The sequence below is a fragment of the Carettochelys insculpta genome, chromosome 5 (assembly GCF_033958435.1).
Source record: "Carettochelys insculpta isolate YL-2023 chromosome 5, ASM3395843v1, whole genome shotgun sequence".
NCBI classification, from domain to species: domain Eukaryota; kingdom Metazoa; phylum Chordata; order Testudines; family Carettochelyidae; genus Carettochelys; species Carettochelys insculpta.
The window spans coordinates 59634407-59650706 of record NC_134141.1 but is presented as its reverse complement, the minus strand read 5'-3'; the positions used below and the strand labels follow the sequence as shown (position 1 = coordinate 59650706).

Below are 16300 nucleotides of genomic sequence, written 5' to 3'. Positions count from 1 at the left end.
CTGTACAAGAAGTCCTTTGCCAGAGATTTGCACTCCATCAATCTATCCCTCATTAGCTTCCATTAAAAATGTTAGCAGAGGTCTTGATTCACCTGTGAAGGCTTGTGTCTGCTTTGCCCAGCGCAGCTGCAATGAATTCATTCAATTGCTATGGAGAAGTGAAGTGGAGAGCCTGCTGACAACAGTGCTGAGTGCTTTGGTTTGTCTGACCTTGCAGTGAAGTGCTCATGTGAAATGTATGTGACTGTCTCCTTGGAAGAAGCTCTGTGAAAAGCTCTTTGAGAGATTTCTATCTGTTGAACCTTTAAATGTGAACAAAGGTGGGATTTGTAGCCACAAAAGGGCCAGGGGCTGAGGAGGAAATGGAAATATTGCCTTTTATTTTGTGTAGCAAATAACGCTTTGCATACAGTCTTGTAGGGGGTATCCTGTTTTCAGTGCTACAGGGGCACTAAAGGATTGATTCCCTCATGGTATTTCTGATGTCTTCATTGGAAATGTACCTACTTATCCCGTGACTGAATTTGGCTCACAGTTCCTTAGCTGCAGCTGGCTGCTAAATGCAACACAGCAGGTGCATCATGTTATCAACAGTACCTAGATTTATGTCCTAATTGAGGAAAAAAACCTCAACAACCCTTGCTTGTTTTTAAGCCTGTGCAAACTTTAAGAAGTTATGTGTGTGTATATATCATTTTTTCTCTTTTGTTTTTTTGTTTTGTTTTTTAGCATCCTTGGGTTCTGGACCTTGGCCATACTTTGACCAAATTTATCATAAAAAGATGTTCATTTTTGCAGCCATATTTTTCTTCGTATTGTCTAGTTTTCAGCCAGGAAAGTTACATAGTAATTGGAGGAGCCATTCTCTCATCACTTGCCAATCACCATATGCGTCCTCCAGACAATGTAATTGGCTGGATAAAATGAATAGCAAGTTGAAGTATTTGCTGCCAGTGTACTATTTACCCACAGCTGTGAGTAGTCTCTTGCTAGTATATAGAATACAGTAAGCAGCCTCAGGTTGCTTTGGGAAAGAGTGCATGTGAGTAAGACTGGGTTTGGGCTGGTTGAAACCCCCTGAATGTTAGAGAATATCTGTAAAGTGGGATGTTAAAAATGTAAGTTTAAATATCATAAATGGTTATTGTTCCTCAGAGTAAGCTCATATCTGACTAGGAGCTGTATCAATAAGAGGGTTAAAGAGATTCCAGCTATGGACTAAAAAGAGCTCTAGTCAGATATAAATTGGTTTATGAGAAAAGCTATGAATGACAAATTTTCCCCTTCCTGCTCAACAAAAAGCCTGTTCTTAACACAAATAAAAAAAATGATATTGGGATGCTGAGGGTCTTCTCAGATCTTTTCAGAGCAGCCCTTATTTCTTCCTTTCTGGTACTCTCAAAAACTTGTGGGTTGTTTTCCACATGTGGGGCCCTTGAGGTCCATCATCTGTTCTCCTGCCCTGGCTAGAAGGATACTTAAGCAGAAATATTGCTGCCAGCTCAAAGGCAGATGTTTTCACTAAAGCTATGTCTACCTGGGCAGTCTCTGTTGAAAAAATTAGGCGTTTGTTGACAAAACTTGCCAAGTGTCTACATGGTTACAGTGCTCCTCTGAGAATTTGCTGACAAAACTCAGCTGTTCAGCCAGCAGTGTTCTATCTCTCCCCAATCAGGAATAATGCCTCTGTTGACAGAAAAGGCTTCTGGTTCCCCAGGCAGCCCTGTTTGCAGAGCTTCCGGTCAGTCATTCTGTTGATAGAGAGCCAGGCAGTCTGGCTGCTCTCTGTCGACAGAGCGGCCTCCTCTTTCGAGCCACTTTTATGTGCAGACACAATCTGTTGACAGAGGTACTGCTGTGGTTTCTCTGTTGACAGAGGCTGCCCTTGTAGGTGTAGCCTATGATTTTTTTTTAAGGCTGACTGAGGGGTTTAGCTGCATTAGCACCTTTAAGCTATGTCTACAGTAAGAGAGAAACTCAAATTCATTAATATCAATTGTCTAATGCTGGATTTGATAAATTTGAATTTGACTATCCTCATCTCCCCACATGCTCCTCACCAAGCTGACTTATTGCTGCCACACTCAAATTGGCAAATGTTGACTATTGCAGCAGTGCAATGTGGGAATCTGTCCCACAGTTCCCTCATCCCTGTAGCATTCTGGGTATGCTCACAGGTCTTTGACATCATCCTCCCACATTGCATTGCCCTCATTCCCTTCCTGTGTTAAGTCCTTTCCTGTGACTGCATTGGATGGCTAATGGCCATTTCGAAGGTTACTAATGAGGTGCTGAATTCACATGCTTCCGGTCGCAGTGCTTCGAAAGCACCACTTTTGAATGCCTGCTAATCGGCACGGCTGCATGGGGGTCTTTTTTGAAAGGACTCTGCACATTTTGTAATCCCCTTTTTCCTCTCAGCTGAAGAGAATAAGAGGATTTTGAAATGTGCGGGGTGCTTTTAAAAAGGACCCAATGTAGCTGCATTGAGAGTGTTCAAAAGTGGTGCTTTCAAAGTGCTGTGGCCAGAAGCATGAGAATGCTAATGAGGCAGTGAATATTCAATTCAGCACCTCATTTGTGATCTTGAAAATGGCCATTAGCATGGCTATTTCGAAGAGTTGTGCCAGTGTGGACATGGCCAGGGACAATGACAAGCATGAAAAGAGAATTGATAGTTAAGTTTTTGGAAAAAGAGTGTTGCTGGAGGGAGGGTTTTTTGCTTCCTGGTGCATTATACAGCTTCTGTGCACAGTCTGTATTCTCAACTGGCCCTCCACCCACTCTTCCCTGTGTGAAGGGTTACAAAGTTAGAAGAAAGAGGATAGAAAAGGTTAGGAAAAAAGATTTTTGACTTCCCTCTTCCCTACAAGAAATTGCCAACAAGGGAGATGGCAGCAATGCTCCAAAAATCTTAGCCACCCGGGGGACTTCCCCCTGGCGGCAGCCAGTCCCCCAGTCCTTGTTGGGATGGTGAGCTTGCAGGAGTTTCAGTGGGAGCCAGTCCCTCTGTGTGGCAGAAAGGCCCAGAAAATCTTATCCACTGGGGGAGACTCCCCCACCAGGTGGCTGCAAGACCCTGAAATTCTTTCCCGCCCTTGGAGCCCTAACTGTGCACAAGCCAGGACATGGTGCTGCCTGGCAGCATGGTCAGCACTGAACAGCAGGCATGTCCTTTTATTGGGTTGGGGGCTAGCCGCAAGATGTGTCTTAGCCCAGGAAAGACCCTGACTGTGTGGTGCCTGTGGAGGAAGTGGTGTGGGGAGGAGGGTGCACAAATGCAAACCACTGAGAAGAAATTTCTCAGCCTCTTATGCAAGCATGACTCCCACAACAGCCTTGTTGCCACATGGTGCCGTGGGGAAGCAGCTGGCACAAGGTGGTGCTAAAAATTATACCAAGTGTAGAGAGAACCAGGAACCCCATGCAGGGGCTATTTGGAATGGGTAGATGCACTCACAGTGCTAATAGCAATGAAGAGAGACATTTCTCAGGTTTTCATACAGACATGAGCCCATGGCCACAGGCTTGCTGCTCCTGCTTTGAAATTCACAGTCTTCCTGTTACCTAAATCCTGTGCACCCGGAGAGCAGCGACCAGAGCGGAGCCCTGAGGGGCATCGTGAGTTACATACGGTACACCTCTGGAGACTAAAAAATTCAATTTTAAGATGTGGCACTTCCACATTGACCTTTATTCAAATTTCTAAATTCGAACTTGACAGTACACCCAGCAGATACCGACGATGATATGATATCGAGATTAGTGCTCCCTAAATCGAGCTAATGGTATTTACAGTGAGGACAAACATGTGGCAATATCAAGCCAATTGCCTTAAATTCAAATTTATCTTGTAGTGTGGGCGTAGCCATGGGAGTTGTGCAGCAAGCTCCGCCCCCCCCAAATCGGGAACTTTGAACATTTTGAGCAAAGCATTTGTTTCTGTCTTTGCTGAAGTGCTAGTTATGCACTGTAGAGAGATGGGCTGCATGGGTATCAAACAGCATAACCTCATTGTTGTGAACACCGGAATTACATACCAGTTAACCACATACCTTATTTTGTAACTGCAGCACCAGAAGCTCCCTCCCCTCAAGCAAATACAGCACAATACGGTGTTAAAAGTAACCTACTTAAAAAGCAGGAGTGGAGGGGGGGGCAGCAGAATTGTTTCTTTTGCAGAGTAAAGTTTCAAAGCTGCATTAAATCAAAAGTCATAACCTTTTGAAAGAACCACCATAACATTTTGTTGGGAGCATAGGTGCTGATTTACTCAGCTCTGCCCACACTCCATCCCTTTTTCCAAGCTCCCCCACCCACCCCACTCCACCACCTCCTTTCCTGCCTCTGCTGCTTGTCCTGCTGAACAGATGATTGTGGGTGGGAGGTGCTAGGAACATCCACAGTGTTGGCACTTCTGGTTCAGAGTTAGAAACATTTCAGAGTTACGAACAATCTCCATTACGGAGGTATTCATGACTCTGATGTTCTGTACCACCAGCATTTGATTGTCCCTCTGTAATTTGTCTTCAGATAATAAATGCACACTAATAGAGCCTATGGAAGTAAATAGTCCTTTTTAAGAATTAGTATCTGTTAGTTTTGCTATCCAAGGATTTTGTAGGGGGTTGAAGGGTTCAGTAGAGTTCCCTTATGTTGTGCAACTCAGGTGAAGTTAATTGTGCTCAAAAGTATTTGTGATTAATTGTGTTCTGACAACATTTAATCTGAAAACTCTCTCAGAGTAAAGTTTTATTACCTTGAATATATTTCACAGTACATGCTCTACAGTATTATAGCTAGAATTGCTTATTTATAATGTACCTATTACATACAGTAATTCTAAGTTAGGGTAATCGTGTGTAACTTGGAAGTCCAGTCTGATCTTGTTTATAACAAGTGCTATACTTGTTTTGGGCACATTGCACTTGCTCTAGGGAAAAAGAGTATCATGATATGACTGATAAGAAATGTCAAAGATAAGTTCTGTGTTTGTCTTTTAAATGAACACTAAAACCTCACAAGTTTAACCATTAGACTAGAGATCAGTAACCAAAATAGCAAGAAGAGCCATTTTTTCCAATTTGGTAAAAAAAACTCAATTCAAGAGCCTAAGTTCATGTGAGTACAAGATAGTCCTTAATAAATAATGTCAAACCATACTTTGTGTAACCCCTATTTTAAGAACAGTGTGCACAATGATTTGTAATGTGATACATATTTACCACAGGACGTTCACAAACTTTTTACATATTCTTTTTCCTCACACTCTGTGTCTTTATACCACTGTTTTCCTGACTTTCACTCCCAAATCTTCTCTCTCTTTGGACGACTGTAGGGGGAGTTATCAAACGTTTTGAGACCATACATTGTTTGCTGTTTAGATATGAGTTGTTCATTTTTGGGCTTTTAGATGTTCACTGTTCATCAAAAATAATCAGGAGGGTTTTTTTTTTTATTTTACAATTACAGTGGCAGGAGCCATAAAGGAGCTCTTAAAGAGCTATGCACATCTGGAGCCACAGTTTGCAGACTCCTGCATTAGACCCTTTTAGACCAGTGAACTGACATGCTTAGTTCTGAATAGCGGTTTACTATGACTTAACATTATGCTATTTTAGTAAAAATTTTATTCCATATTTGTGTTTCAAAATTATGTTTAGCAATTGCTGACCATGGACCTGCTGATGGGGGTGGTGTAGGCAAAGGAGGCAATTGGCCAGGTTCTGGGCAATTAAAAAGCACTCGGTGGGAGAGGTGGGTGGCCGCCACATTTGGCAATGCAGCGGGGCTAAGGCAACTTCCTGCCATCACTATGCACCATCCCTGCATCCCACTGGGGAGCAGTCTCTGTACACCTGAGACTCCTGGGTTCCTCAGTAATCCCCCTGGAGTCCAGAGAGATGTCTGAGGAACCTGGGTAACTGAGTAGCAAATATTGTTTCCACAACTACCCCAGCTCCACCCAGGAGGGATGTTTCTCTTAAGGGATGCTTCTTCTTGGGGCAGTTTGGAGAGGGGAGGTCTGTCTGTGCCTGGTCTGGGCTCCTCTGAGCACATGCAGCGGGGGTGCTTTGGGTTTTGGCCCACTTGGAGTTCTTCCATCTGGGGGGGTGCCCAGAGGTTCTCTGGATTTGGTGGGGGCTGGGCCTTGGTGGGGTAAGGGCAGAGAGTCTGGTGGTGGCTCCAGCTGTGATGGGGGCAGAGCAGGTGGAAGGGTGGAGCTGGGGCAGCTTCCTCAAAGGGGGCTCCACCCTCTGCCTATGTGTATAAATGTAAAGGAAAATATGGTACCACTGCTGCACCTTGCAGTTTATTTAGAATCTTGTATCAGCTCAGGACAAGGACCTGGGTAATGCTGTGGACAGCTCAAAGAAAAATCTCTGCTTAGCAGGTCGGTCTGGTAAATGATATATGTTAGGAAGCATAAGGAAAGGCATGATGAACAATACAGAAAACATAACACCATTATCTTAGTCAATGGTACATCCTCGTCCAGAATGATGTGTGTGTGAAACACTAGTCGCTCCATCACAGGAAGGATATAGAACGAGGGGAGGTTTGGAGAACAGTGATGAGAATGATCTAAGGTCTGGAATAATTCACAGGAAGAGAGGTTGAAAGGATTGAGATGGCTTAATTTAGAAAGGAACATTAAATGTCTTCTGACTGGCCAATGCCAGGTGTCCCAGAGGGAAAGAACAGAGAGGCAAACATCAAGTGATCCATCCTTTGTTGTCCACACTCAGCAGATAGAAAGCAGGAATATTCAGCACATAGTGGCTGTGTCTACACGTGCCCCAAACTTCGAAATGGCCATGCAAATGGCCATTTCGAAGTTTACTAATGAAGCGCTGAAATGCATATTCAGCGCTTCATTAGCATGCGGGCGGCAGCGGCGCTTCGAAATTGACGCGCCTTGCCACCGCGCGGCGCATCCAGACGGGGCTCCTTTTCGAAAGGGCCCCGCCTACTTCGAAGTCCCCTTATTCCCATGAGCTCACGGGAATAAAGGGACTTCGAAGTAGGTGGCGTCCTTTCGAAAAGGAGCCCCGTCTGGATGCGCCGCGCGGCGGCAATGCGCGTCAATTTTGAAGCGCCGCTGCCGCCCGCATGCTAATGAAGCGCTGAATATGCATTTCAGCGCTTCATTAGTAAACTTCAAAATGGCCATTTGCATGGCCATTTTGAAGTTTGGGGCACGTGTAGACGTAGCCAGTGGTACATTCCTGCCCATCTTGGCTAATAGCCGTTGACTGAGCTGTGCTCCATGAGCTTATCTGCATGCTTTCTGAACCCTGTTGTAGTTTTGGCCCTCTGAAAATCCCCTGACAAAGAGTTCCATCAGTTGACTGTGCATTCTTTGACATAATACTTCCTTTTCAGGCCTGCTGGGGGAATGAGGATGGGGAAGGGAGTTGCCCTGGAGCCTGGTGTTTCAAAGGAGCCTGGAGCTCCAGCCACTGTTGCTGCTAGTTTGGCCGCAGGAGCGGCCAGAGATCCAGGTCCATTTGAAGTGCCAGCAGCTCTGCTCTGCCGCTCAATGTGGCTGTGAGAGAAGGTTTGGGGGCCCAGCGCCATGGTCTGGGCAGTGCTAAGGGCTCACTGCCCTAGGCCTTGCCCCTACTGGAGGCATGGGGTCAGGCCCTCCTCCCACCTTGCCCTGAGGCTGTGTTGGTTGTTGGCCCTGCTGCTCCTTTTCTTTGATTTAAAGCTGCTGTCTAATTATTTCATTGGTATCTTCTGTGAAGGAGTGAATAAACATTTCCTTTCTCACTCTCTTCCCATGCATCAAGAATGTTTAGACCTCTATCGCATCCACCATTAATCATCTCTTTTCCAAGCTGAAAAGTCCCAGTCTTTTAAATTTCTCCTCATATGGAAGCTGTACCTTGACACTAATCATTTTGTCACAGCTTTTTCAGTCCAGTGTATCTTTTTTTGAATCAGGGTGTCCAGATCTGCATGGTATTCAGGAAGTGGGATTATCATGGGTTCGCATACTGGCGTTATGGTATTTTCAGACTTATCTACCCCTTTCCTAATTTTGCTTCTATCAGTCTGTTAGCTTTTTTTTGCCACTGCACTTTGAGCAGATCTTTTTCAGAGAACTACCAGCAATGACTCCACAATCTCTTTCTTGAACAGTAGCAGCTGCTTTAGAACTCATCATTTTTGTATGAATATTTGGGATTAATTAGAGAGCACACGATTAAACTCTATAAAATAACAAATGGTCAAGAGAAGAAAGATGAGGAACTTTTGGTCTCAAAGTCTCTTAAAAAAGGAATATTCAGCTAAATTAAAAGGTGGCAAATTCAGAACTAGTGCAAGGAAATATTGTTTCATACATGTATTTAGATAGTGGAATTTCTTGCTGCAGACAGCTGTAGAGGCCAAGAATGCTGCAAGATTCAACATAAAATTGGACATTAACATGGACATCACGGCTATGCAGAATTATTATTATTAACACTGTCCTGAAGCTAGGAGAGCTACTAGACCTCAGGTTTCATGGTTTAAATGAATCTTGCTCTATTAGCAATTGGGACAAGACCTGGGCAAAGATGATCTTCCAATTGCTTAGTATGAGGTTCTTAAACCTTCCTTTGTGATGTCAGTCAGGTCAGTCATGGTCAGAGGAAGGATATTGGGCTGGATGTACCTCAGGACTGATCTAGTATGGCAATTCCTAAGTTCCTAGGTTCTTTATAATGCACATGACAGTGCCAGTAGCACTCTCCCACACTTGAAAATAAAAAATAATACAAATTCAGCCAGCAGCAGCCAAGTTAGAGCACACAGCTCTCATGCTTCAATAAGCGAGTTGCCAGAACACTACTTAGTCCTCTGAGACAGTCCTATATTATATGGCACTCATATGAGCTCAGGTACCTCACGTGTCACTTCTGGTCAGTTTTCCCATGCCCTGGTCTCACTGTCTCACTCACACTGCTAATATATTGCCACTGATGTCTGTAAGGGTTTGTGCTACCTAGACGAACTGGCAGTGTCTACTCACACCAGACCCCATCATCCACACAAACATGAACATTTTGCTGCCACATCTGATACTTTGTTCTGCCTGTACCATAGGACCCTGTGTTGCATCTTAAAGTCCAAAATGGAATTTGTGTTCCACGTGTTTGTAAAAGTTATGTAACCCAAAGCATCCAATTAAAACAAATCCAAAAATGAAGCCTGGATCTATCTCCTTTTAAATAATTCTTGCCCGCCTTCCGGGGCTAGATAGGTATAGTTTTGTTGTATTCTCCCACACTAATATTATAATCAATAGTACTGCTACAGCACTTTCTAGCTCAAGGATTTCTATAAACCTATGCAGCGGTTGCTAAGGAAACTTCAGCTCTCTGGTAAGTAAGATACACTAGGATATTCCTCCAGTGCTGGTTTGAAGACAGCACACAAAATTCAGCTATTTGCCTCAGAGAAATGGAGCTGCAATTACCTCTGCTGACGTTCACATGTAAGTCGAGATAGGTCCAGCTGACCAGGGAGCCAGAGCCAATAATGCTATGTGACTAAAACTCAGATTTTCACCATGGAACCATACCCAGTTCAACAACAAAAAAGTACCACAAGAATCTGTCTAAATTTTAATGGAACTAAAAGTAGTGCAATAAATGGATGACACTGAATATTTTTGGTTTATATGATAGGGTTCATGTAAAATTGTGTGTTAAGCTCTGTGAATGCAAACAGTGTCACATTTCGAGTAGTTTTAATTTGTCATGAGAGATGTCGGGGGGGTGTTGTGCAGGGATGATACTGCTAGGTAGAAGCTGGACAATCAGATCTTGATGGCTAAAATTCTTTCTCAGAATCAGGTATGATTACAGGGGCCAAATAGTTTACCCAGGCAGACATAATTAATATCTCAATGTTCTGCAGAATTAGTTTCTTGCCTGTTTGGGTGACAGAAGCCACTGAGGTTTGAAGTCATGGCAAGCAAAAGCGAATAGCTACCTTTGTTATGAAATTACTGCATCAAGGCATATAGCCAGCCAGCTCAGTTTCAATAAACTTCAATGTATGATTCACGAAGTGAGCTTAATAGAAGAAATCCATGACATCGATAGTCAGAATCATATTACACTATTGCCTAAAACACTAGCAGAACTGCCTACACAGTTATTGTATACTCCTGGTGATTTCAAATCATATTAGGCAAGAAAGCAGTGCTTGGAAAATGATTTGTCATGCTTTGCTATTGCTACTTTTCCTTTCATTTTTATTGAACTAATTAAACTTTGTGATATTTCAAGTGCATGTAGTCTCTACTGAATTTCTGAGCAACAGATTATTGTTCTATAATTAGCACAAATCAGATTTAAGGGACTAAATGCAGGGCTTTCTAATAATAAAAACAAATCAGCTCTCTCAACTTGTAAATTTTTGTAAGTACATGATGGAAACTGCTCTGTCCTAATTAAAAAAAATGGAGATAGAGCCTTTGTTGCAGAAACAGAAAACTCACTGCAAAACAATAAATAGCTAACATAGCCATTTTGCAGGGCAGGGTGTTTGAAATGATAAATTGCTGCTGAGCTGAGTGTCATGGTGAGGGCAAAGCCAAAGTTATCTTTCTACAGTGGATGATGGGAAAACATCACATAACAAAGCTCCCATGCTTTCTGCGTACTGCTTATTTTCACTGCAGAAAACACTGTTTTGAAGAAGAGAGGAAATATACTGGTCTTGTGTTCCTGAAGACAGTTGATTTTTGGCCTAATATGTATCAGGTTTTCAAAAGTCCTCAAAACATGACAATTCCTAAAATTCTGGGAGTGGATCTCCACCAGAAACATAACCACTTCATTTGGGTGCACAAAAGGCAGCTTCTGGGAGCTGAACTCTTCTGAAAATCTGCTCTAGAACAGGCTTGTGGGGGTAGATTTGCTCCTACCCCAGAGCACCATTCAATGCAGGTGAAAGGGATGAGGCAACAGGTTCCAGCTTCCTGATTCTTGGTGTTAGCCAGCCCTGATTCAGACAGATAGAGCAGCTTCCTAGCAAATGACACCAAGTAACTGTTTCACTGGAGCTAGTTTAGTCTTGAGGCTGAATTATCCTTGAAATGCCCCTGAAACAGTTGCAGAGGATCTAGTGCGAGCTACACCAGGTCTGCTACTTTCTTCCCTTGACATGCACAGTCTCATAGCTTGTGCCCCAACGATTCAGTTTGTCTGTGAAGATCTGGGTTCCACAAGCATGTGTGGGACAACTTTGTGGACTAGACCCACTTTGATTATGTTGTTTGTGGGACTCTTTCCCCCTGCCATGGTATTGTAGGCTAGATTTTACCCTTTAGGAGTTAATTAGGCAAAAAGAATGCCATTAGAGATGAGAATAACAAGTTATATCTTATTTTCCCTCAAGAAGGAAGGAGAGAGCTTCAATGATACAAGTGGAATTAGACATCTGACTGTCCCTTCTGCCTTTTGAAAATGTTTTCCTCCTCGCATGGTGACAAATATCACAGAGGTAGCCATGTTAGTCTGTTTGTTCGAGAACAACAAGAAGTCCTGTGGCACCTTATAGACTAACAGATATTTTGGAGCATAAGCTTCCATGGGCAAAGACCCGCTTAAACAGATGCATGAGTGGGGAGGGGCATGGTTTCAGAGGGGTATTTAAAGGGTGGGGTCCCAGTAAAAGGGAGGACCAGATCTGACAAGGTCTATTCAGTCAGGGTGGAAAAGGCCCATTATCACTAGTATGTATCAAAAGGAGCTTCTCTGCCCTAGGTGTTAACATCTCCACATTAGACTCTGACAGTGGGACGTATCTCCCCTGTCATATCTGACTTGTTTTTTCTTCTTTTGATACATACTACTGATAATGGGTCTTTTCCCCCCTGACTGAATAGACCTTGTCAGCTCTGGCCCTCCCTTTTACTGGGACCCCACTCTTTAAATACCCCTCTGAACCCGCCCCCCATCATCATGCATCTGATGAAGCTGGTCTTTGCCCACGGAAGCTTATGCTCCAAAATATCTGTTAGTCTATAAGGTGCCACAGGACTTCTTGTTGTTTTCCTCCTCAATATCTTAAGGCACCTGAAAATAAACAAAAATTTTCTAGAAGGGTGGATAGGTGGAGTGAAGAAAACACACATGGTCCCCTCACCCTTGCTCAAGGATTTTACTTCCATAGTACCAAAGATGCTCTGTGCATTTTTTTTATCAGAGTATCTGACCACAATGAATCCTGGTTAGCTGAGTAACCAGAGTTTACAATTAACTAGACTGTTATCAAAGATTGGAACAGCTCATTTGAATATCTACCCTATTTCTATGACTATCACAAACACCTTTCTTGTTTCTAACAGGATTGCCCACAGCAAATTTGAGTGTTTATAATCTCACTGTTGTGGAAGGAAGAAGCACCACTCTGTACTGTGAGGCTTCTGGAGTGCCAGCTCCCAATGTCTCTTGGGTTGTCACTAATCTTGTCTCAAAGCATGAGGTAAGTTGTGCTTTGACATAGCTGGCCTCTACTGCTGAAAGAGGTGTGTGGCTGTTATTATTTTCCACAATCCCAAATGCACAATGGGAAATTGTTTATTTTGCATTTGTTTACCAGTTTTTCTGAAGCCGCATGACTGAGGCAGTGCGCCTGGTACAAACAACATTTCTCTCTGTGCGAAAGTGGCTTTTATTTAAGTTTCTGTGCTTCCAGTTATAATTGGTTATGCTTCAATTCTATGGCAGAATCCTGGTAATGTAATGAATGAGGAGTGTGAAGGTCAAGTGAATATTGGTAGTCTCCTCACCCCTTGTATAGGAAAGTGCAGTCTTGTAAGAAGTATCAGAGGGCTAGCCATGATAGCCTGTGTCTGCAAAAACAACAAGAAGTCCTGTGGCACCTTATAGACTAACAGATTCATTGGAGCATAAGCTTTCGTGGGCAAAGACCCACTTTGTCAGATGCACGGAGAGGAAATTCCAGAGGCAGGTCAAAATATACAGGCACATGAACAGAAGGGAGTACCAATCAAGAGGAAGGCCAGAGTTAACAAGGTCAAGTTCTGTAATGAGCTTTTTGTTCTTAAGAATTTGTTTGTGTAAGAAAAGCTCTGTGTGTGTGCACATTTAAATTTCCTATATTCGCAACCCAAAATTTTGGTAATGCAAGGGTTGTGGCTCTAAATGTTTCCTCCACAAAAATAATTCACACCTTGAGAACATTGGGTTTTTGTTGTTTTGTTTTTCTGTAAAACAACAAGTGTTGGGTTTATTCTGTAAGAAACAGAAAGGAAAAAAAAATTGTGTGCTTACCCAAGAAGGTCACCCAAATAATTCTAACTGCCCCTTGTGACCCTATTATTCTGTGTCCATGTTTCATGTTGTGCATGAGACGGAGATGCATTGATTATATACTTTCTGATGAAGGAGATATCGATAAAGATTTGAAGTGTGAAGCCTGTTCCTGCTGACAGCTTAAATGCCCTTTATTTGCATTGTGCTCTTGAGTGCTTTACCTTTGTAAGTGTGGTTATCTACTACCTTGGAGTACAAACTGCACAAATTATTTTTTTTGGACATCAAGAGGTGTGTGTCCTTGGACACAGAGGGTTTGATCCTAGTCTTTAGATGTTGCCCTGCACTGCAAAGGGAACAGAGCTTGTCCCTGAGGGCAGCTAGAGAATACGGGGCATTCTCAGGTAGGTTAGGCTCACATAGCTGGTTCTGTAACAGCAACGAAGGATCCTGTGGCACCTTATAGACTAAAAGAAAAGTTTTGAGCATGAGCTTTCGTGAGCACAAACTCACTTCATCAGATGCTGGTCCTGGAAATCTGCAGGGCCAGGCATAAATAAGCCAGAGCAAGGGTGGGGATAACAAGGTTAGCTCAGTCAGCAAGGGTGAGGCTTACTACCAGCAGTTGATCTGGAGGTGTGAACACCAAGGGAGGGGAAGCTGCGTCTGTATTTAGCCAGCCATTCGCAGTCTTTGTTTAAGCCAGAGCTGAGGGCATCGAATTTGCAGATGAATTGTAGCTCAGCAATTTCTCTTTGGAGTCTGGTCCTGAAATTTCTTTGCTGTAGGATAGCTACTTTTAAGTCTGCTACTGTGTGGCCTGGGAGACTGAAGTGCTCTCCTACGGGTTTTTGTATATTGCCATTTCTGATATCTGATTTGTGTGCGTTTATTCTTTTACGTAGAGACTGTCCAGTTTGTCCGATGTATATAGCAGAGGGGCATTGCTGGCACATGATGGCATAAGTTATATTGGTAGATGTGCAGCTGAATGAACCCACGATGGTGTGGCTGATCTGGTTAGGTCCTGTAATGGTGTTGCTGGTGTAGATATGTGGGCAGAGCTGGCAACAAGGTTTGTTGCAGCCTTGGGAGGCAGACCAGTCCTGGCCCACAGACAACCTGCCAACCTGAAGCAAATCCTAACCAACAACTATACACTGGACCACAGTCACTCTAACTCAGGGACCCATCCATGCAACAAACCTCGTTGCCAGCTCTGCCCACATATCTACACCAGCAACACCATTACAGGACCTAACCAGATCGGCCACACCATCGTGGGTTCATTCAGCTGCACATCTACCAATATAATTTATGCCATCATGTGCCAGCAATGTCCCTCTGCTATATACATTGGAGAAACTGGACAGTCTCTACGTAAAAGAATAAACGCACACAAATCAGATATCAGAAATGGCAATATACAGAAACCCGTAGGAGAGCACTTCAGTCTCCCAGGCCACACAGTAACAGACTTAAAAGTAGCTATCCTACAGCAAAGAAATTTCAGGACCAGACTCCAAAGAGAAATTTCTGAGCTACAATTCATCTGCAAATTCGATGCCCTCAGCTCTGGCTTAAACAAAGACTGCGAATGGCTGGCTAAATACAGACGCAGCTTCCCCTCGTTTGGTGTTCACACCTCCAGATCGACTGCTGGTAGAAAGCCTCACCCTTGCTGACTGAGCTAACCTTGTTATCCCCACCCTTGCTCTGGCTTATTTATACCTGGCCCTGCAGATTTCCAAGACCAGCATCTGATGAAGTGAGTCTGTGCTCACGAAAGCTCATGCTCAAAACTTTTCTGTTAGTCTGTAAGGTGCCACAGGACCCTTCGTTGCTGTTACAGATCCAGACTAACATGGCTACCCCTCCAATAGCTGGTTCTGTCTCCTTTTCTCCCCCTCATAATATCTTTCCCTTCCCTCTTCAGGTAACTCCTTGAGACTGCTTCAGTTGTTATTTTTCCCCGAGAATGTCCTTGGATTTTGAAAAATGTTAACAAATTCCTTGGTGATAGGAGGAGCTTTCAAGCTTGTCAAGGTCTCTTTCTCCCTCTCCCCCATGATGACTCCCAACTCAGCATGGCTTAATCCTCTGTTACTTTCGCCATTGTGGCCATCTATGTAGGTCTATGCAAAATATACAGGAACTGCTTTGGGGCTGTAAAGATTTAAGAACCCTGGTTGGAGGGGATCTATAAAGTAATCTGCCTGAAACTAGCCAAATATACCAGACCTCACAGAGACTAACAGATTAAACAATTTAGGGAGTCTTTGCCAAGCCCCTTATTTTTGAGTTATGTTTCAGAAGAAATGTGAGATAATGCTCAAAAAGCAAAATCACCTAATTTTTTTCGAACTTCTATCTTCAAAATGCCATTTCCATTTTATGTCAAAGTTTTCAGGAAAATTCTATCTTGGCATAATTTTATGCCTGTGAAATTTCAGAGTGCCTTATAATGTAAAGGTAGCTTCACTCTTAGCTATGGAAGAGTCTGAAAGGAATAGGGTATCTTCTTAAACTCCTTTAATGTTCACCAGTATCTCCATCTTTCCATGTTTTCTTCTTTAGTTTTCCTTACCTTCATGTCTCTGGTTCTGGTTCCCTACTCCCTTCCTCCTGCTGCTTCTATGTTTCTTCTTTCCTTCCTCCCCTATAAAGAACAGGGCTTCAGTCTTGCAAACAACTGCCTATGTGCTTCACTCTATGCATATGTATAGTCTAGTTGACTTCTATTGGCGTTTTCTTAACTGTGCACTTAGGTCCTGATCCTGCAGCTGAGTCCATGTGGATGGGCTGTCGACCTTGCTGTTGCTTTTTCTGACAAAGTGGTTTTACCCACAAAAGCTTTTTCCACTATCTTCAGTTAAAGCCAAATCTGTTAGTCTTTAAAATGCCTCGTTGTTTTTGCATTAACATGGATATCCCTCTGAGACATGAAAAAGACAGTCTTCTAAGGTCCTGATCTTGAAATGTGACATGCGGGTGTGGATCCTTTTACTTCATGGAGT

General features: G+C 43.3%; 1 protein-coding gene across 4 annotated transcripts in view; it reads left to right on the top strand.

The window, feature by feature from the left end:
* Positions 1–16300, top strand: part of NTRK2 (neurotrophic receptor tyrosine kinase 2) — a 320394-nt gene that overhangs the window by 55870 nt on the left and 248224 nt on the right. For all 4 annotated transcript variants that reach the window (XM_074995165.1, XM_074995167.1, XM_074995168.1 and 1 more), the window contains exon 7: positions 12353–12489. In XM_074995165.1, coding sequence (XP_074851266.1) covers positions 12353–12489 — 137 coding nt within the window. The remainder of the gene's footprint in view (positions 1–12352; positions 12490–16300) is intronic.